This window comes from Nymphaea colorata, chromosome 8 (assembly GCF_008831285.2).
Source record: "Nymphaea colorata isolate Beijing-Zhang1983 chromosome 8, ASM883128v2, whole genome shotgun sequence".
NCBI lineage: Eukaryota > Viridiplantae > Streptophyta > Magnoliopsida > Nymphaeales > Nymphaeaceae > Nymphaea > Nymphaea colorata.
This window is the reverse complement of record NC_045145.1, coordinates 3750660-3770285: the sequence shown is the minus strand read 5'-3', so window position 1 is coordinate 3770285 and position 19626 is coordinate 3750660. Positions and strand designations below refer to the sequence as shown.

General features: G+C 37.0%; 2 protein-coding genes across 4 annotated transcripts; one reads left to right on the top strand and one right to left on the bottom strand.

Moving 5' to 3' along the window:
- The first annotated feature begins 12900 nt into the window (after positions 1–12900).
- Positions 12901–16257, top strand: LOC116259070 (SNAP25 homologous protein SNAP33-like). 2 transcript variants are annotated; one of them, XM_031636684.2, is made up of 6 exons: positions 12901–13118; positions 13355–14172; positions 15263–15359; positions 15451–15578; positions 15666–15763; positions 15901–16257. In XM_031636684.2, the coding sequence occupies exons 2-6, from the start codon at positions 13360–13362 to the stop codon at positions 15998–16000; spliced, it is 1236 nt and encodes a 411-aa protein (XP_031492544.1). In that variant the 5' UTR covers positions 12901–13118; positions 13355–13359; the 3' UTR covers positions 16001–16257. The 2 variants fall into 2 exon arrangements, with proteins under 2 accessions (XP_031492544.1, XP_031492543.1); XM_031636683.2 differs by having other exon boundaries at positions 12901–13238.
- A 1116-nt stretch (positions 16258–17373) lies between these two features.
- Positions 17374–19306, bottom strand: LOC116258490 (BAG family molecular chaperone regulator 8, chloroplastic-like). 2 transcript variants are annotated; one of them, XM_031635656.2, is made up of 3 exons: positions 19151–19306; positions 18190–19032; positions 17374–18086 (listed from the first exon to the last, which is right to left on the bottom strand). In XM_031635656.2, exons 2-3 carry the CDS (start codon positions 18847–18849, stop codon positions 17580–17582), a joined length of 1167 nt encoding a protein of 388 aa, XP_031491516.1. In that variant the 5' UTR covers positions 18850–19032; positions 19151–19306; the 3' UTR covers positions 17374–17579. The 2 variants fall into 2 exon arrangements, with proteins under 2 accessions (XP_031491516.1, XP_049935143.1); XM_050079186.1 differs by lacking the exon at positions 19151–19306 and having other exon boundaries at positions 18190–19119.
- Between the last annotated feature and the right edge of the window lie 320 nt (positions 19307–19626).

The following is a 19626-nucleotide window of genomic DNA, read 5'->3' as shown; positions in this document are numbered from 1 at the left end:
GGGAGAGTGAAGATCACGAGCCGTATTTATGGCGAGAAAAATGACATTGAGCTCCCCAAATTCATAGTCAAGGACGACAAAGACCTTTTGTTACTTTCAATCACAAAAATGCCCTTTGGCTGTTTGTCGTCCGTGCGTGAGAGTTGGCCCAGTCGGGGATTTTAGAGGTCTAATTTCCGAAAATAACCTCATTGATTTTGAACACTAACGAGAATGCCATTGGTCTCACGGTTTCAAAGTGTGAGTTTTCCAAACAATATTTTTTGCAAAAAATACTTGAAGCTTTGGAGAAATAATGAAAGTAAGCTCGTGTTTTTCTAGGTTCCCACGATATCGCTTGAAATGGTTAGAAAAAAAAGTGGTTAAACGAAAAAAAAATAAAGTTTTTTCGTTGTATTTGAATTATGAAGGATGTTAATATATATGAATCGAACATATGATCAAACAGACCCGAACAAACCGGATATGAAGAAAAATTATTATGCGATTAAGAAATTCGATCAGATTCAGATTTAATAAATGGCATTTGATCGGATTTAGATCAGATTTATTTTTAGACAAATATCATGTATCTAATTTTGTTACGTTTTGAAAATTGACAAAATCCGATTCAAAATTTAGATTTAAATTGACAAAATCGGATTCAAAATTTAGATTTAGATTCAGATCTTTATTGAATCAAACATGGTTTGACTCTTGAGAATATTATATTAAAGGTAGAAGGTTGATAGATTCATAAATATGAGATCGGTGGCTATGAAGCACTTTGACGTGACCTTCAAAAGCTTGAGCAATTTGAAGTTGAGTTTTTTTTATGATTTCAAAACAAATTTTTTTCATGTCAATTTTTTTATGCAAATCAAAAGACCAATTCACTTAAATATTTGTTTATGGAAAGAAAAAAAAAAAACTTATGAAATGGAATTAAACGTTCGTAAAAAATGTGAGGGTAAATTTGTAAAAAGCTTTTAGAAAGATCCACTGATCGATGGGGAGGGAGGTCATGGACGGACTTGGAGCAGGTGGGTCCCACCCAGGTGAGGTTTAGCGGTCCGAGAGCGAAGGAGTGGGACAACGGGGAACAGAAAAAGAGGAAAAAGGAAGTGAGGGCATTCAAACTGAAACTGATTCGCCTTTCACGTCCGCTTTTCTCTCTTCCTTTTTTTTTTTTTTTATCGCTTCCTCTTTTCCTTTCCCTTGGCTTCTTTGTGCACCGCGAGACTTTTTTTTCCAGGTGAATTTTGTTTCGGATGACCAACTAGAAAAGCTGGTTAGCATTTGGGTAGCCGGTGTTACCGGAATTGATTTGAATCGGTTCATCAGCATGCTCTACGATTTGTTTTTTATTTTCTCAAATTTTAAAAGTTTTTTTATTTTTATAATTATTCTTATACATAATTAAGAAAATTTATTAATTTGTGTGACCGACTTAAGCCTGACAAATTCAATTCAAATTTTCAATTTTTGGGAAGGTTAGGAAATGTGAAAAAATATATTAAAAACATTTCTACATTATTTATTCAAGACGTGTTAACATTTGCTCAACCATTATCCATAAACAAACTTTTGTGAGCTTTGAAAGTCAATTTCGTGTCTTTACTGACGTTTCCGTCAGAATGTCAGTAAAGGGAACTCATTACGGATGTGTAGTGAGAATAATTATTGGTGGCTATTGTTCTCCATCAATTTCATATATGATCCCTAAATGAAGCCAGACTTGAATTTAAAACATACTGATTGAATCCTAACCAAACTCAGTTCAAAAAGTTGTGTTTCCCATAGGGCTATGTCTATTATTTGGCACAATGTATAATGTCTTTGCCATAAGGATACGTTTATTATTTGGCATTATGTATAATGTCTTCATGTAGTAGGACTGCAGCAATCAAAAGATGACATTTGATCCATGGTTCCCATGCAGCACTTCGTCACATGGTGTATACTCTTCATTCATTAAACAATCTCGGATAATTGTACACAGGGGTGGAGTCAGAATTTTTTCATGAGAAAGACCGAATTAAAGTTTCTAAATTTTGACACTAACCGAGATATCATTTTTTAAAGTTTTTATATAAGGCAACTAAACTTTTTAAAATTTACATGTGACTTTTTTTTTTAAAAAAAATCTGAATTGAGGCCAGGGCCCATACGGGTCTCCCTTTAGCTCTGCACCAGCTTGGAGATCAATAAGACACCATCAGGCTGGGTCTAATAAAGAGAGCACTACTTGAATGATACTTTAAAGTCTTAGGAAATTTGATGCTATATGCTACTAAATTACTTTACTTTGAGATAATTTTAGGATCATCCAACAGGCCAGCCATTTTGTGCACTCATAAAAAACATTACCGTCCCTTCAACTAGTCGAATTAGTAGGCCGGTGCAAGTACATTCATCAGTTCGATTTCTATGGCATTATTCATCTGGACTGTAAATGGTATATGGTATATGCACGATCTTCTGGTTGATAAATATCCCGTACCTTACCTAAGCCCATAAAGGGTTCTAAATACGAAGAGTAGAGAAAAAGTGGATGAGATTTCGGCATATTCGAAATATTCCTTAAAATATAAAAATTTTATTTAAACAAAATGCTGTTTTGGATGAAAGTGGTAAATTATTATTTTTATTATTATAGTAGTGCTACATTACTAATTGTTTGCATAAGAAACAAAAATGCCCTGATGATGAGATTGTTTAACAGTACACCACCATTATTATTATAATCAAAATCAAGCAGCTTGCTCCATCTGGATCGCTATGGATCGTCAACTTGAAGATGGCTGCTGATTGACGGCACTTGCCCCCCTTGCTCATCAAGATAAGATTTTCGTTTAATAACCTATCTTTTAGCCGTAATGTTAAAAGAAACCTTATTCTTTAAACATTTTCACAGCGCGGTTTATGCAGAGAATTAATCAAAAAAAGAGCCGCGAATTAAAGTACATGCCTGTTTGAAGCATGTAAACTTTTGTTCTTTTTTCGTGCTATTTTTTTTACTTGAAGGACATTGAAATTGGTCTATGCTTTTAGTTAGGGTGAAAGCTTTTTGAAAGATTTTTTCGTATTTGAAAAATTTCAAGCTAGGAGGGTCATTTTAGCATTACGGCAAAAAAATGAGTGTTCTTAAGTGAATTTTTTTGTCTCGCTTTAATGACCGTTCGTGCTTGGGACCCATGGAAGGCGCAGGTTTCCGTTTGGAGTTTTCATGAGGGCGTGGCGACAAAGAATATTCCTGCAATGGCTTCATTAATCAATGCACGAAGACAATGGAAGACTGATCACTTGCCCCATGTGGAATATATATATATATGTGGAATATATATATATATGGACGACGCTGCTTCACTTGCTTTTAAGAAATTTGAGACCAAACAATTTATAACTGGAAATAAAACTGCCAAACTTTGCTTTCATTCTATATGTATATGTTTGGCTGCTTTTTTTGATAAAATCATTTATTGTCCCATTATCTTTCGCAATTTAGAACGAGAGCAGATATATGGATTTGAATTTACCTATAACCAATACCAATGGATGAGCCAGAAAAAAAAAAAAAAAAAAAAAATATATATATATATATATATATATATATATATATATATATATATATATATATATATATATATATATATCATGAGCAAATATACTTCAAAAATCAACAGCTAGATTTGAATTTACCTATAACCGATGCCAATGGATGGGGCACTAACTAAAAAACCATCATACCTTAAGATGTGGCGGACCCAGGAATTTTGGGTTGAGAGACACTAATTAAAAAGCCTTCAGATATTAAATGACATCACTTTTATAAATGAGCAAATTTTTTATAGTACCAATATAAAAATAGAGGTTTTTTTTTAGGCTGGTGTGAGCAATTGTCGAGGCCTGCTTATACGTGACTCTGCTGCTGAACTTAAGGGGCACCGCCACAAAATCTTTTAAGTCACATGTATGAAAATAAAGAGATTTTGTGGGGCTGGTGCGGGTAACTGCTCACATATTGTAGTAAATGGCCCCGCTACTGACTGATATGGATAAATACTATAGAGATCTATGATTCACCCAAAAAAAAAAATTATAACGGGACTGGAGCCTCTAATGCAAAGATTACAAATTAATGATGTAAACATTTGCAAGATTTTAGACATCTTTCAAATAAAAGATTTTAGATTCTTATTAGAAAATAATGATATGAAATCATAAATTGCAAGATTTTAAGATCTCGTATCAACCTTGAATTTTAGATTCCATGTAATTAAATGCACCCTTACTGGCCGTTTTGTATTAGGAACAACATGCAAATGTTTTATCTTGGGGTAGATTCATATGACACTTGTTCAAGTGTTTTGGAAAAATGTTTCAATTTTGAGACAAATTCATGAAACACTTGTACCTTGTTCATAATATCAAATGGCCTCTTAGGGAACATGCCAATGAATATTGGAACTGTGGTTCATTTTGTATCATTCCTATTAGCATGATTCAACTTAAATTAATGTGTTTATAATGTTATGCTCAATAAATCATATTAAATTAGACGGTTTTAACATTTATATGTGCTTTCTTAAGACCGCGAAAAAAATGGAGATCGATCAATCTATTTCAAAATTCATGACAACAAAGTCAAAACGTTTTCATTAAACTAACTTGATTTAAATTGTTCTTTGTGAATAAGCACTAAGGCATACATTGTAGAAGCTCAAATAAGACAAAATTTCTCCATCAGCCATGCTTTTTGCCTACTAAAGAACAAACCTATCTTCAATTGTCTATATCCAAATTAGATGCAGGATGTGGTTTTCAGTGTTTTTTAATAACTTGATTTTATAATCTAATCCTCTATATAAACTTGATTTTATAGGAAAAAAGAAAAAAATGAAATGAATTGGCTCCTATATATTACTTTCAAGCCTGATAATAAAAATGCAATCATTTAAGTAAACTTCATTCAATTGATGGTTGGGTCTGAAATTGTTTGGTTGTGTGCATTTATAGAAATGACCTTGGTCATTTTTGTGAAAGACAAACAAATTAAATTTCTCTAGAAGGAAGCTAGGCAAGAAACAGTGGTAATTTAGCTTGAACGGTACTCATTTACAAACATTCATATCTTGGGCAAAAACCAGTGGCAGAGCCAAAAAAATTAGCGAGGGGTGTTCATTTATCAACTTTCATATCTTAAGGGGCAAGAACCAGTGACAGAACCAAAAAAATTAGCAAGGAGTACTCATTCATAAACTTTCTTAGCTTAAGGGGAAAGAACCAATGGCAAAGCTAGAAAAATTAATGAGGGGTACTCATCCATAAACTTTCATATCTTAAGGGATATATATATATATATATATATATATATATATATATATATATATATATATATATATATCAAAGAGCAAATATTTGAAGATGTCAATATAAAAATAAAGAAATTTTGAGGGGATTGTGTGGGCAACTGACCACACCAGTCCTCATATGGCTCCACCACTGACAAGAGCATTATCCATACATGGGGTTTTATGATATAGAGTGAGTGACTAAGTTTGTAAGTCAATTTAGTTATCCTCATTTTCATCATTGCTAAAACATCATTTTTATGATTTTATCAAGTTATTTTTTATGTTTTCCTATTAGTTTTTCATGTACTTTACTGTTTTCTAATTTTTTGGATTTTCTAAATTTTCAAAAATTTTTCCAAGATTGTCAACTTTACCTAAAAATATTTGAGAAAAACCTCACCATTTAAAACTCATTAACGATATTACTTTGAATGAAGAGTGTCATGCATGAAGCATGTATGGAAAAGTTTAACTTCCTCCAAAATTTGAAGACACCTAAGCTTGTGCACGTTTACAAGACACAATGTAAAGAAAACCATTTTGGACCATCTCCGGCTCTTATTTTCCATGGTCATTCATATTAGTCTATATGAATGTACTTCATGGCACCAAATGGGTGAGAAGAGTTAGAGATTTGCCTTTCGGATCGACAGATATATATTTGATTGTTTTAGCTTGGTACTATGACATATAATTAGACCAGATAATGAATTCATTCTTGTTCCAGCACTCAAATTGTAAAAATCTACGAGGGCAATACTTGAATGCATAAAATGAATTGCATTGTATTAGCACAATACCATTGAGACCTTTATGTACATCAATAGAAAAGGAAAGTTAACAAATTCTGTATACAAAGAGTCAAGAAAATGATTGCATGATCAGGTTGTTACTGAGTTTGGTGACTCAACGCACTTCCTTCAAATATTTTAAAATGAATATGCTTGGCTGTGAGATGGGTATGGATTATAGGCTGATACTTGAATTTGATCCATACCACCAAGAGTTGAAGAGAGTTCTCAACACTCACTCTCAAACTAGAGAATACATGTCTTGTATACCCAGTTTGTGTTTGATAAAGTGAAACTATTCTTTCCCAAGAGCCTTTGTAAAGATGTTTGCAAGCTAATTCTTTGAAGGTACATAAGTTGTTTGCAAGACTCCAACCTTGTTGAGAACTTGAATGAGGTGACTATCCACCTCGATGTGCTTAATATGCTCGCGACAAACATGATTTGCAACAATATGTAGTGCTGCTTGATTGTCACAATACACATCCACATGGGTTATATGATTGAGGCCCAAATTAGATAGAAGAGATTTGAGTCATACCTCTTCACATGCAACATTGGCTAAAGATCTATACTTAGCTTCTATTGATGTCCTTGAGACAACTTGTTGCCTTTTAGTTTTCCATGAAATCAAGTTTTGTCCCAAGAAGACACTGTAACCTGATGTTGATCCGTTTGTCTCTTTACAAGATGTGCAATCAACATCACAGAAAGCTCTCAAATGAAGTTCATTTTCACTCTTCATCATAATGCCTTGACTTAGACTCGTTTTTGAGGAATCTGACCACTCTCAAGACTATGTCCTAGTGTATGGTTCTTAGTTCTCTACATGTATCTGCTAAGAATATTGACCTCAAATAAAATCTCAGGATTGGTTATGGTTAGGTAAATATGCTCACCCACCAAGCGACAATATGTACTAGGAATTTTTTCGATTTTCATCGTCTTGAGCTGTCACTGTCTTGAGTTGTCACTGAATCATTTTGCTCCATTGGCGTATTATTTGGTTTAGCTTGAAGCAAGCATGTTTATTCAAGTATATTAAAAAAATACTTCATTTGAGATAGATAAATTCTGTTTTTGTTTTTTTGCAAGTTCAATACCTAAAAAATATTTTAGGCACCAGATCCTTCATATGGAATACGTTCCTGAGATACTTCTATACCTTGTCAATTTTCTCATTGCTATTTCCCACAACCACCAAATCATTAACATATACCAAAATTGTTGTGAAGCTTTCACCTTTATTTAGGGTGAAGAGCGAGTGGCCATACTTGATTAATGAAGTGGATAGTTTCTGAAACTAGTTTGTTGGTGTTTGGCGTACACCGTATAGTGACTTTTTCAGCATACAAACCTTGTTCTCCCCCTTACCATCATACCTAGGTGGTAAGTCCATGTACACCTGTTCTTGCAAATCCCATGCAAGAAAGCATTGTACACGTCTATATGCTCAAGATGCCAATTTAATTTAGCTACAAAAAGATAACAAGCATCTGACATTTTGAACTACATGAGTTAAGGTCTCACTAAAGTCTATCCATTCAATTTGTGAGTAACCCTTTGCAACCAGTCTTGCCTTATGTCTATCTAATTCTCCATTTCCTTTAAACTTAGTTTTGTAAACCCACTTGCATCCAGTGGGTAGTGGGTGTAACATTTGGTAGACAGTCAATAACACTCCTTGTCTGATTTTTTTTCAATGCCCTGTTCACCTATTCAGCCTTCTTTGTCTCTCACTTGCATTGATAATGCCATACATCATCATAGAATTTTGGATCTGTGGTGGTCGATATACTTAATAGAAATATTGAAAGGTAAAAGCTGAGATAATGGGTAGTGAGACGAACCTTGTTTTCTTTGACTCCAATTGAGTTGTTGAATTAAGCAAGGCAGTACTGCAGTAAAGTTCGTTTAACAGAATAAAGGGTTTACTAATTTTGGTTGAGCGACAGTTTTGGTATAATTGCAGGTTGTGTAGTAGAGATGGGTTGAACTTCACGATGATTGAAATTCGACGCTTGAGAATTCAGCTCTACTTTAGTGGTTGGTGAGAGTCGTCCATAATTTTCAGTGGTAAGAGAGATTGATTTTGGTTCACTCCTACTTATATCCTGATTTTTGTTTGCCTCATATGTCAGCTCCTTTATGGGCAAAGGAATGGTAGCACCATGATTTTCTTTTTGAACTCTAGCAAATGGAAATGTATTCTCATAAAATTTACATCTCTGCTAATCATTAACCTTTATATTTGAAGATTATACACAAGGTAAGCTTTCTTCCCAAACGGATACCTTACAACACATCTATAGTCAAGCAATTTAATGATGGAGACAGAGTTCTATTAATCAAATATGTTGTAGCATTACACATTCTCCCCAAAATTTCAACATAAGACTAATTTGAAATTTCAATGCTCGTGCAATTATCAAAAGATGTCTATGTTTCCTTTCTACAACATTGTTTTGGTGGTGTGTAAACATACTGGTTTTATGAACAATTCCCTTACTCTGAAACAAATTGTCATTTCATTGACAAGAAACTCAGTTCCATTATCACTTCTTAGGACTTCTTAGGATTAAAACTGAAGATTTCAATTGGCATTCTCAACAAGATTCAAGAACAATTGCAAATTATTCCTTGTTTCATATTTGCGTCAAATTAAAAAACCCAAGTACATCGATTATATTTAAGAAATAAAATGCTCCTATTAGTGAGGCCTTAGAGTAAGGACTCCAGATATGACAATGAACTAGTTCAATGGTTTTGTAGATGAGGTTTAGCTAATGCTAACGGGTAGACGTGTCTACTTGGACATCAAGCAACCACTACATTAGTGATTCCTAAATTCTATTTGAACATCATATGAGGCAAACATCTTATTTCTAGAGATAACAGGGTGACCTAATCTTAGATGCTAGACGTCAGTTTCATATTAGGATATATTGGTGGCCACATAAAGGGAGTTGTTTGAGTTTTAAGATGGTCTGAACATGCTTCGACAGTGATAAAATCTTTTATGCAATACACACCAACCTTGAGTTCAGTAATCCCAATCAGAGTCTTGGAAATTTAGTCATGAATAAGACAACATTGTTATTAAACAAAAATAGAACAATTGTGATGTTGAGTAAGCTTGCTCACAGAAAGAAGGTTAAATCCAAAATTAGGAACAAAGAGCACATTATTAAGTGTAATGAGAGATGAAACGACAATACTACCTTGATGTGTAGCATAGGCAGTCTTGTTATTAGGCATTCTAATGGGAAATGGGGAATCAAATTTGAAAGTATTATTTAGCTAAGAAAGGAATGATGTGATGTGATCACTAGCCCCACTATTCATATCCACACATCCATGGTTGATATAAAATACATGCAAAATTGCCAATGCAATAGGACAGTTTGTCCTTTAGAAATTGCAGAAGTTGGTTGTATTATTCTACGGTGAATGCAAGAACATTATCATTGCTGGTTTGATAAATAATTTTTGTCGAACCAAGGATGGAATTCATGACAGTAGCAGTCACATTTTCTTCAATTGTTTTTATAGGATTAAATAACTTGTCATTGGGACTTTCCTGTTTCAATCGATTTGGTTTAAAACTAGTAGGATAACTATGAAGTCTAAAGCACTTGTCTTTGGTATGGACAAGACCTTGGCAATAAGTGCACTATGGACGTATCTGAGGTTGTCCCTTACTGATCTTTTAATTTGAATTAATAACATCAAGACTTATATGATCTGTGAAAATGACAACCTTGCCTCTCTTTGCTTTTCTTCTTGTAGAATGAGAGAGTAAGCCTTGTTAATTGAGGGAAAAAGATCCACAAGAAGATTTCTACTCTTATGGCACTATAGGAATCATTCAATCTCATGAGAAATTGGATAAGCTTCTCTTCCTGTAGTTTTATAGTAAGTACATTCATAGCTCCACATAAACAATTAGGTAATGAATTGAATAACTCTAGCTCATCCCATAACGATTTAAGCCTCATGTAATATACAATTATACTTTGAGTTTTTTACAAGTTTCTACATATGGCTGCCTTGATATGGTATTTTCTCAGAGCTATGCTTGCTTTCATGCAAATCAATCCATGTTTCATAAGCAGTGGTAGCATACATCACACTGCTTGTAATATCCTTTAAAAGCAAATTAATGATCCATGATAATATCATTTGTGTTGCATCTTCTCCACAGTGTGTGATCTACAGAAGATCGATCTGGTTCTCTTAATGAGCCATCAATAAATCCAAGTTTATTTTTTGTTGTCAAGGCCATGTTAAAAGATATACTCCACGTGGGATAATTGTCCCCAATCAGAGGTTACGATACTAGAGCAGCACTAGGATTATCTGAATGACAAAGATAAAGTGAGCTGTAGAGTTCAATTGTGCTGATATTATGAGTGCGATTGTTGTCACCAACATTCTCAGAATGTGATTCAAAAGTGAAAGAATGAAGGTCATCTGATCCTTCAAAAGATGTAGCCATAGTAACAATATAGAAGAAGCAAATGCTTACTTATCACACATTGAAAACCTTAATAACAAACTGTTACTAATGAGGAGGACATCAGGACAATGAGTGCTCTAATATCATGGAAAAGTTTAATGAACAGAGCAATGGAACATGGCATAGAGAAGACGAGTGTAATATTTGAACACCCAAAATGAATCCCATTGTATTAGCACAATACCATTGATGTCTTTATATACATCAACAGAAAATGAACATAACAAATTCTATACACAAAGAACGATTAGGTTGTTGCTGAGTTTGGTGACTCAACATACTCCCTTCACATATTTTAAAACTGATATGCTCTATTGTGAGAATAGTATGGATTATAGGCTGATACATGAATTTGATTCATACCATCAAGGCCTGATGAGAGGAGTTGTCAACACAAATAAGCAAAGTTTGATATAGATGTTATGCTTCTTAAGTATAAAAGAAGTAGATGGCTGTAGTTTTTCTAATATACTAAAAGATAGTTTTTGTGTTGGTAAAATATGATTAAAAGGTCAATTACGATGAAGCAGAATATAAGGAACTTATGCATCCAATAGAACATGAACAAAATCTCTGAAGGAGTTGGTGGAATAGATAGTGTGGGGGCTGGTAGGCAGCTAGTCTCTGTTTTGAGCTTTTGAGATGTCTACTTTTCTGTGCTACAAAAGAATGACACCGATATGCAAGTTGAAGCATTGCCAAGGCATCATCCCAAGACACCGAAGGCAGGTTTGGTATCTTGGGAGGCGGAGGGAAGGGTGGAGGCTTCACTCTCTTTTTGGTAGGATGAAATACTCTATTTACTCACCCGACAATATTAGAAAATGGACTGTAGTTTAATACCTTTGAACACAGGGTTTGAAATGCACCCACAGGTTAAAAAACTAGAGATTAATTTGCAAAACCACACATGACAGTTTGCAATATAACTCGAGTAAATATCATTTTACAAAGAAACCCCTTTTCAGGTTGAGAGGAAATTCACAATGTTTCCAAGAGGCTTATGATGAGTAGAAAATTTTTACTCTAATGTGAATTCTAATCAGTTGTCATGCATGGTATTAAGGAGACAAGTCCATCTATCCATCAGATAGAGGTATCGACTTTTATGATGAATAAGTAAATATTGACATCGGAAACACAATTAAAATTACATAATGCAAGATTCAATTCTACATCCGATTCACATTTCAAATTGACAATACGACTCACGTTAGATTACCAATCAAACATGGATTTTGTATAGGTTCTTTCTTACCAAATCTCATTGATATCCAATTCTGAGGACATTTGAATTTGATTGCGTGACACAATTTGGATACCATTTTTTTATATTTTCTTATTCTTTGATTCTAGATCCAATTATGCAATCGAACTAAGAAAACCAAACAATAGTTGCTGTAGCCGACTGGTGGACATCCCTAAATCTAATTCTTTCTCCCTCTGTTTATTAATGGACAAGGTGCATCCAACCTAGAGATTCATCTCTTTTCTGGCAATGTGAGATCACATACTAGTTATGTATGCTTTTGCTTCTACATTAAATGGTCACTTGACAACAAAAACATTTTGTGAGTGTCCTACGAGTTTACCCCAAAAATTGACGCATGCTTATTGTATGCTATGACAATTGTTATATTGACCTGCTTCACTCTTGAGGGCAAATTTATAAGACACATAGGCGTCTCTGCTGCCAAACTATCTTTTGAAGACTGACACTGGTTTGTTTGGCTGCAGAGACATTATGTGAATGTTACATGAATTTTTTTAAAAGTTGAGATTGATTTATGAAATACTAGAACTAATGTTTCACAAATATGAATTAAGTCAGATTTATAAAACACTCACAAAGTGAATGTTGCCTATCAACCAGATAAAAAACCAGATAAAATTCAATCATGCAAGTTTCAAGCATATATACACGTATGACGTTTTGGCCAACTCTAATTGATTTAGGAGAATACATGATTCGGCCGATACATTGAGTCGGCAGCCAGGCCGACTCGGTTCTGTATCTGATCCTTAAAATGTTGTTGTACACGTCCAACGGTGAGGGTCCGAAACCACGTGAGCGCGCCATTTTCTTTCTATGCTAAAAGCTGATGACGGGTCCAAGTTTGGCCCGACCCGAAAACTGTGGTATCCGTTCCTCAATAATTCATGGCCAGATTTCGGAGAAATTTTTTAAAATAATTTTGAAAAAGAACAAAATGGCAGTCGCTCGGCTGCAACGGTCATGTCTCTCTCTCTCGTACCAATCTAGTTCGTTTGGGAGAGTTCGAAGAGTGTTGTCCCCTTTCTTCCCATCTTCCTACATTAGCCTTGTTGGTCGCTGGTAATCGATCAAAATCCTGGTCTCCTCCTCTCTCCTCTTCATCTTCAGGAGCCTTGCTTGGGACTGATCCTACCTGCAATAGGCAAGAAATCTTGGAAGCGTGGCACTGCAAAGCTCTCCATTCCACTCGTTCTTTGGTTGTTATCTTCGTGATTTCTGCTCCTTGATAGACTACACTTCATTTTCTTTTGGAATTTCGTTGTGATTTCTTCCTTTTAGTGGACTACCCAGTTCCTGAGTTTCGTTTCTGATTTGATGTAAGGCTGGAAAACCCTCTGCCGCACAGTCTTTGTAGTTTATTCTTCGCCCCCATTTTCGTTTTGCTCCAGTATTAGTTTCCTTTGATTTACCGCTTGCTGTTTCTTGTGACAAGACACTATGTCAAGATTGGGTGAAGATAACAAGGCCAAACACTTTGGTTACGATTCTGAGAATCATGCGACCAATCCATTTGATTCTGATTCCGATTCGGAGGCTGCTGCAACAACCCCTGTGAAGCCCCTCGGATCTTCAACTAAGCCCTTTGTTGAGGTCTCATCTAAGAATCCCTTTGGTGATGAAGATACCACGCCTGCAAAGAAGGAGCCTTTTGGTCAGGCAAGTGGTGACAAGAAATCCAGTTCCATGAACCGTCATACCGAAGATGAAAATGATTCTCAGGCAAATAAATCTCTGAGCGGTAGTAGTCTGTACAGAATCAATAGTGCCAGATTTGTTGCTCAAGTGATGGAGAAGGCTGTTTCTTTTGGTGAATCTGCTGTCAAAACAGCCGAGAGATTGAAGGAAGCCGGGATTGTTCAATCTCAAAGACTTATGGCGCGGAATGCTGCCGAAGAGCAGAAGAGGCAGCGTGACGAATTGTTCTCGGTTCATAAAGAGAAGAGTGCTATTGCAGCTGCTTCTCCTGCCGCTGTTTCTAGTTCGCCATTTTCTCTCTGGTGGGCATCGAGAAGCAGATACAAGAATGACTCTCGCGATGAGGGTGCATTTGAAAATCAGACCGTTGAGGACTTGGAGAATTATTCACTCTGCAAGTCTAAGGAGACGACAGAGACGGTAAATGGCTGCATGAAAATTGCAGAAGAGATTAGGGAAGAAGCAACAAAGACGTTGGTCAGTCTTCATCATCAAGGCGATCAGATCACAAGGGCACACGCGGACGCAGCCACCATTGACTATGATCTTAGCAGGGTAAATGATTCTTCTTTCTTCACATTCTACGGCTCTTTACTACCATCTTTAAGACATGCCAGGATCGATGTCTGTTTTTCTGCCGCGTAGTCCTACCACTGAGATGATTGGTTTGTTTACTTTGTGCTTGCGCAGTTCATAGCACAAGTGTGCTGTTTTTGGATGTTATTTTCTTGGAACGTGTCATTTTAGTCCTTGCAGCATGATTTGTCATTGTGTCTCAGAATTAATCAAGTTGCGGATGATAATAATGATGTTCATTTGGCTTAGTTAATTTCTCATTTGATGCATGGGAAGAGAACTATAATAGTAGAATTCCATGCCTCAAATTATGGAAGGAAAATTAAAAAAGAAAAGATTCTCGACCAAAGCAGATTATGCTTACAGAAAGTGTATTGGAGGCAACCGTGAGTTTCGTCCACATGCTGAATTCATACTTAACTGTGGTAAGAAGATAAATCCAGAAAAAGCTTGATTGTTTGGGAACTAAACAACCTAGCACATAATTTTTGGGATATTAAGTAGCCTATACTTGTAACCTTTAGAAGGGAAACTTCTATTTCACAATAGAAGTAGCTGATTTTCTGGTACCTTTAAAATAAAAAATGCACCTACGGATTTGTTTATGCATGTGAAAACTTCCTTTCTCAAAGCAATTAATTGATGAGGCAGAACTCTCTTGACGACTTTTTCTTCTTTCTGTTGCTTTAAATAGGTCGGTGCCTAGAAGTTTTTTTGCAATTGCAGGTTTGGCAGTCCTACAGTTGCTTATTGGCATTGTCATAAAAAAATATCTTGTGTTGTTCTAGCATTTCCATCTTTTTCCTGGTTATTGAAAATACAACAATCTATCGTACACCTACTCAAATGGGACAGTGGCAGCTAAAAAATAGAAAAAGTTATTGAAGCACTTCGGATTTCATTGGAACCCACTAATCTCTGAAGAACTTTTGAAGATTATGGTCAGCTTGCTTGAGGGAGGAAGGGGTGGTATAAGAATCCTAATAAGCATTTATTTTTTCATTACTTCTAAAGCGTTGTCTTTCTTCAAGCTTATGGTTTTCTCAAATACATCAATATTCTTCATCAGGGGGAGAAGCTGCTTGGTAGTCTGGGTGGAATCTTCTCAAAAACATGGAGACCAACTAAGACCCGACCAATCTCTGGTCCTGCGATTATGGCAGAAGGTTTGCTGAAGCACTGAACTGCTCTGCATGTTTTCCAAGCTTCCCCTTTCACGTGGACCACAGTTTGTTGATTTTCTTTCCTGATTGACAGATAGGACAGTGAAGAGAACGGTTCACTTAGAACAGAAGGAGCAGTTGGGAATATCCCATAGTCCCAAACGATGTTCTAAAGCTCAACAGTATTCAAATTCACAAACAACTGTTGGGGAAAGAATTGAGGTCTGACTCTGAACATTTTGATGGGTTTACATCCGGATTTACATAGTGCCAGTGGAATCCAATTGTACTTTTCTCTCTTATCAACAGATAGAAAATGCAAAGCAGGACGATGCGCTTTCTGATTTGAGCAACTTGCTGGGGGAGCTGAAGGTTATGGCCATTGATATGGGGTCGGAGATAGAAAGGTGAGCAGACAAAGCCAGTTATCATGCATAGATTTTTAGTATCTCATAACATATTCCATATATTAGTATAGCGACATAACTTCTGTACCACATTGATGCTTTATTTTGTAACACTCCACTAATTCTGATATTTGTAGACAACATAAGGCATTGGATCACTTTCACAGTGATGTGGAAGAACTGAACTACAGAGTGAAAGGTGCCAATGTTCGTAGTCGGCGGTTGTTGGGAAAGTAAGCCACAGTGCTGCAATAGCACCAAATTTCTCCGTTATCCCGGATTGTTGTAATGCATTTGTTTGTTATCAATTTATGATCATACACGTCAACTTTAGCATAATATTCTTTTTCATTTCATTCTATGTAACAATATAATAAACTCTAGATACTGCATCTCCTTAGAGAGCAGTTTATTCTTCATCTGTAATATGTTTTGCTTCATTTATTCAAATAGAGAAGATATTAATTTATTGTCAGGAAATTTTATCTAGTTTTTGTGATTCCTAACCTTTTCAGATGTAGATAGGTCTGTTTCAGCAAATTTCCATCACATCACGCTGCACATATATAGAAGAAGACCCAAAAACATGTTTTGCCTAAACCATAATTCCAATTCAAAAGTTTGAACTTTTTCATTTTCCACTAGTTCAATTAAATCAAGTTTCTGAATCACCTTAATGCTGGCGAAGGTTTTCCTGCAGAGAGATCAATCTGTATTTGTTCACAATAAATGCATGCATCGCTTGAATTGGAATTATGGTTTAGGAAGTTAGCCATTTTATGAGTCCAAACAAGCTTTAAATGGGCCAAACATAACCATCTCACCAATTGTGGTCTGCAAATGCAAAAGACATAAACAACAAAGGATCACCACCGTCTCTACCGCAAATTCGAAGCAAGCATTTGCCTACGCTGGCATTTGTATGAAGGCAAAACGGTATTCCAGTCTTGTTAAGAAAGAATGTCATTCATTTCAATCGTAAAACTAAAACCTGCTTTGGCACCTCGAAGTTGTAACTCTCAACAGGAGCGTGCATAATGTTTTGTGAATCGCTTTGGGGAGAAAGGAATCAAAAAAAGTGCAAAGGGCTTGCTCTCATAAGTTTGGTGATTGGAACTTGGAAGCAGATAAGTGGTTTCTCCAATTTTTTTTTTTTTTCAGATGTGGCATGCTACAAAAAAACTACGACTGGAATGGAGTGTTCAACGATTACCTCATTTCAACACCCTGCACAAACCACACACACAGGGAGAGAGAGAGAAATTGAGATCTATAAAACTAGAGGCTTATATATATGTCGGGTATGATTCATTTGAAGACATACATACAAGAATAGGCCTCAAAGTTCCGTAGGCTCTTAAGCCTTATGCAAATAAGCTTCATACTTGCACTAATGCCATTTCAGTTTTAATTGATTTCACTACACTAAATACTGAATGTAGGCTAACTTCCTTTCACTGATGGCACGTATTTTCAGATCGGAGACAAATCCACGTCACTGTCATTCTATCTGCTTTGCATTTATCAAAGTCTATCCATTGATGAATCCATATGTAATTCGACTGCTTTTATCTACTTTTCTTAATATCTTGCGATATGCATCAAGGAAGTAGAAACAAAAATCACTCTTCAATTGTTCATAAAACCATAAATTGGAGGAGCAGACATTTCTGCTTCTAAAAGGTTCCAAAAGTGAGGGGAAAAAATTTCCCAAAAATTACAGCTCCAACAAATAAGCAAAAAGCAGATCAGTTCATCGTCAAGGAGAAAAAGCAAAATACACAAAGTCAACAAACTTTTTTTGGCAAACCAAACATTATAGTTGTTTAGCAAATTCCTGCAGCAACTCGGTGCTTCTAGGCTCCATCTGGAGCGGCAATGGTGCGGCCAACCCGAAACTGTTACCTTCCCAGTGAACAGGGAGCCGATCCTCCTCAGATTTCTCTTCAAAAGAAAAACCACCATTGTCACCAGCATCAAGAGCCTCCACAATTTTTTTCACATTTGGTGCATCATTGTTCACATGGCTCTTGCATTCGGTCCCATCTCTGCCACCAATATCTGGAGAGAACTCACCAGCTTTCCCCAATCCGATAAACCCAGTCTCTCTTCCGGAACCAGCGTGCTCTCTCACATCATGATTGAAGGATCCATCACAACTGAAATGCCTCCCCACCTTCTCTGCACCGCCATTGTTGGATTCACTAGCTACCCACCTCCTTGTATGGTCATTTGTGGAAAAAGACCCGTTTAGAACGTCTAAAACCCCAGCCAGATCTCTGCTCACCGATCTCTTCGCCTCCATAATCATTGAATCTCCAGTCTGCCAAGCAACCAGCAGAACATGAACAACAAATAAGCCATAGACCCAGTTCAGAAACCAATGGAAGACCAAGGAACGGAAGATGGATTCAATCGAGTTTTACCCGAATTGCATCGACCTTGGCGAGGAGATCCGCGGTTCTCTCCACGAGCTCTCGCCTGGCTTCCTCTTTCCGGCAAAGGAGGGCGAGCTGGGTTTGATCAGAGAGCCTGAGTCTGAGGTTGTTTAAAAAGGTTTGGGCGAAAGCGATGAGCTTGAGGTGGCGGAGCATCTGGGATCGCCGCAACAGGAAGGCGCGGAAATGGGTCTGGATGGTGCGAGCCGCATGGTCCCTAAGCGAATGAGCCATGGAGTTATTGTACGATCTCGGTGGCGTCTGAATCTGGGTATTCTTGGCATGGGGACGAGGAGGGGTTGAAGAAGCTGGCGGCGGCGATGGTGATGCTGGTATCAGAGAGAGGCGGCGGAGTGCAGACTCCATGGTCGAGACGCGATGGAGAAGGGATTGAAGATCAAGGGGATCTGCCTTCGACTGTGGTGGCGATGGTGGAGTTGCTGTTGGTGGTGGTGGAGGTGGCGACTGCGGTTGCTGGAGGGAAGCGGCAAGGTAGCTTGCGATGGTTAACAGACCAGAATCGATGGTGGTTGGTGGTGGTGATGGTGGGGGAATAAAACTGGAAGTGGAACAGCAGTAGCAGCAGCAGCAGCAGCACTGCTGTTGGTGGTGGTGGTGATGATGGTGGCAGTAGTGGTTTCCGGCCATGAGGTATTGGAAGAGACGGAAAATCTCGAACCAGGGTTTTGGCAAAAAAATTGCTTATCTGAGACGAGGGATGTGGACCTTGGTTTTCCTCTTTCTTTCTCCGAGGCCCGACAGCGCTCTGATCTGCTCTTCCCTTTCTATCTCCAGCAATTGAAGCGTGTCAGAACTGGTTTTGGGCAGGCGCTGAGAAGGAAGTTGAAGCACATATTAAGGCGGATTTTGAAAATAAAATCACTTCCCAAGTAGATTTCAGAGTCATTATTTTGAGAAGGCTTAAACTTGGCAGAACTAATACAAATACCTTAGCTTTCTAAAATCCTCCCTTTTTCATCCGATGGGCGTACGAACCCGCTTCCCCGGCACCGTTTGATGGCAGATTTAGTATTGTTAAGTGCGTTCGCACCACGGTGTTGGTAAGTGCGTGCGTGGTGCGCATGCTTCACAACGCATCAAGATTCTCCATGCATCAAAAGCAACGGTGTGGTTACTGGTGAGGCGCAATATCACCTAATGCATGCGCCTCAATGGTGGTGTGAGGCGCACGCTTGTGGTGCTTGAAATGTGCGCTTAAGTCACCTTTTTTCTTTTTTTTTTTGTTTCTAAAAGCATGTTTAAAACGCTTACATTTTCCCTGCCCAATCCTTCTGTGCCCAAGATTTGTAATGAAGGGAGATCTGTCTCTGGTATCTCTTGTAATATGATTCATGATGCCCAAGAGTTGCCATGAGCATTTCGCAGGCTAGGGCCAAAATGAGAGAGAAACGTTGTTTTCACCCT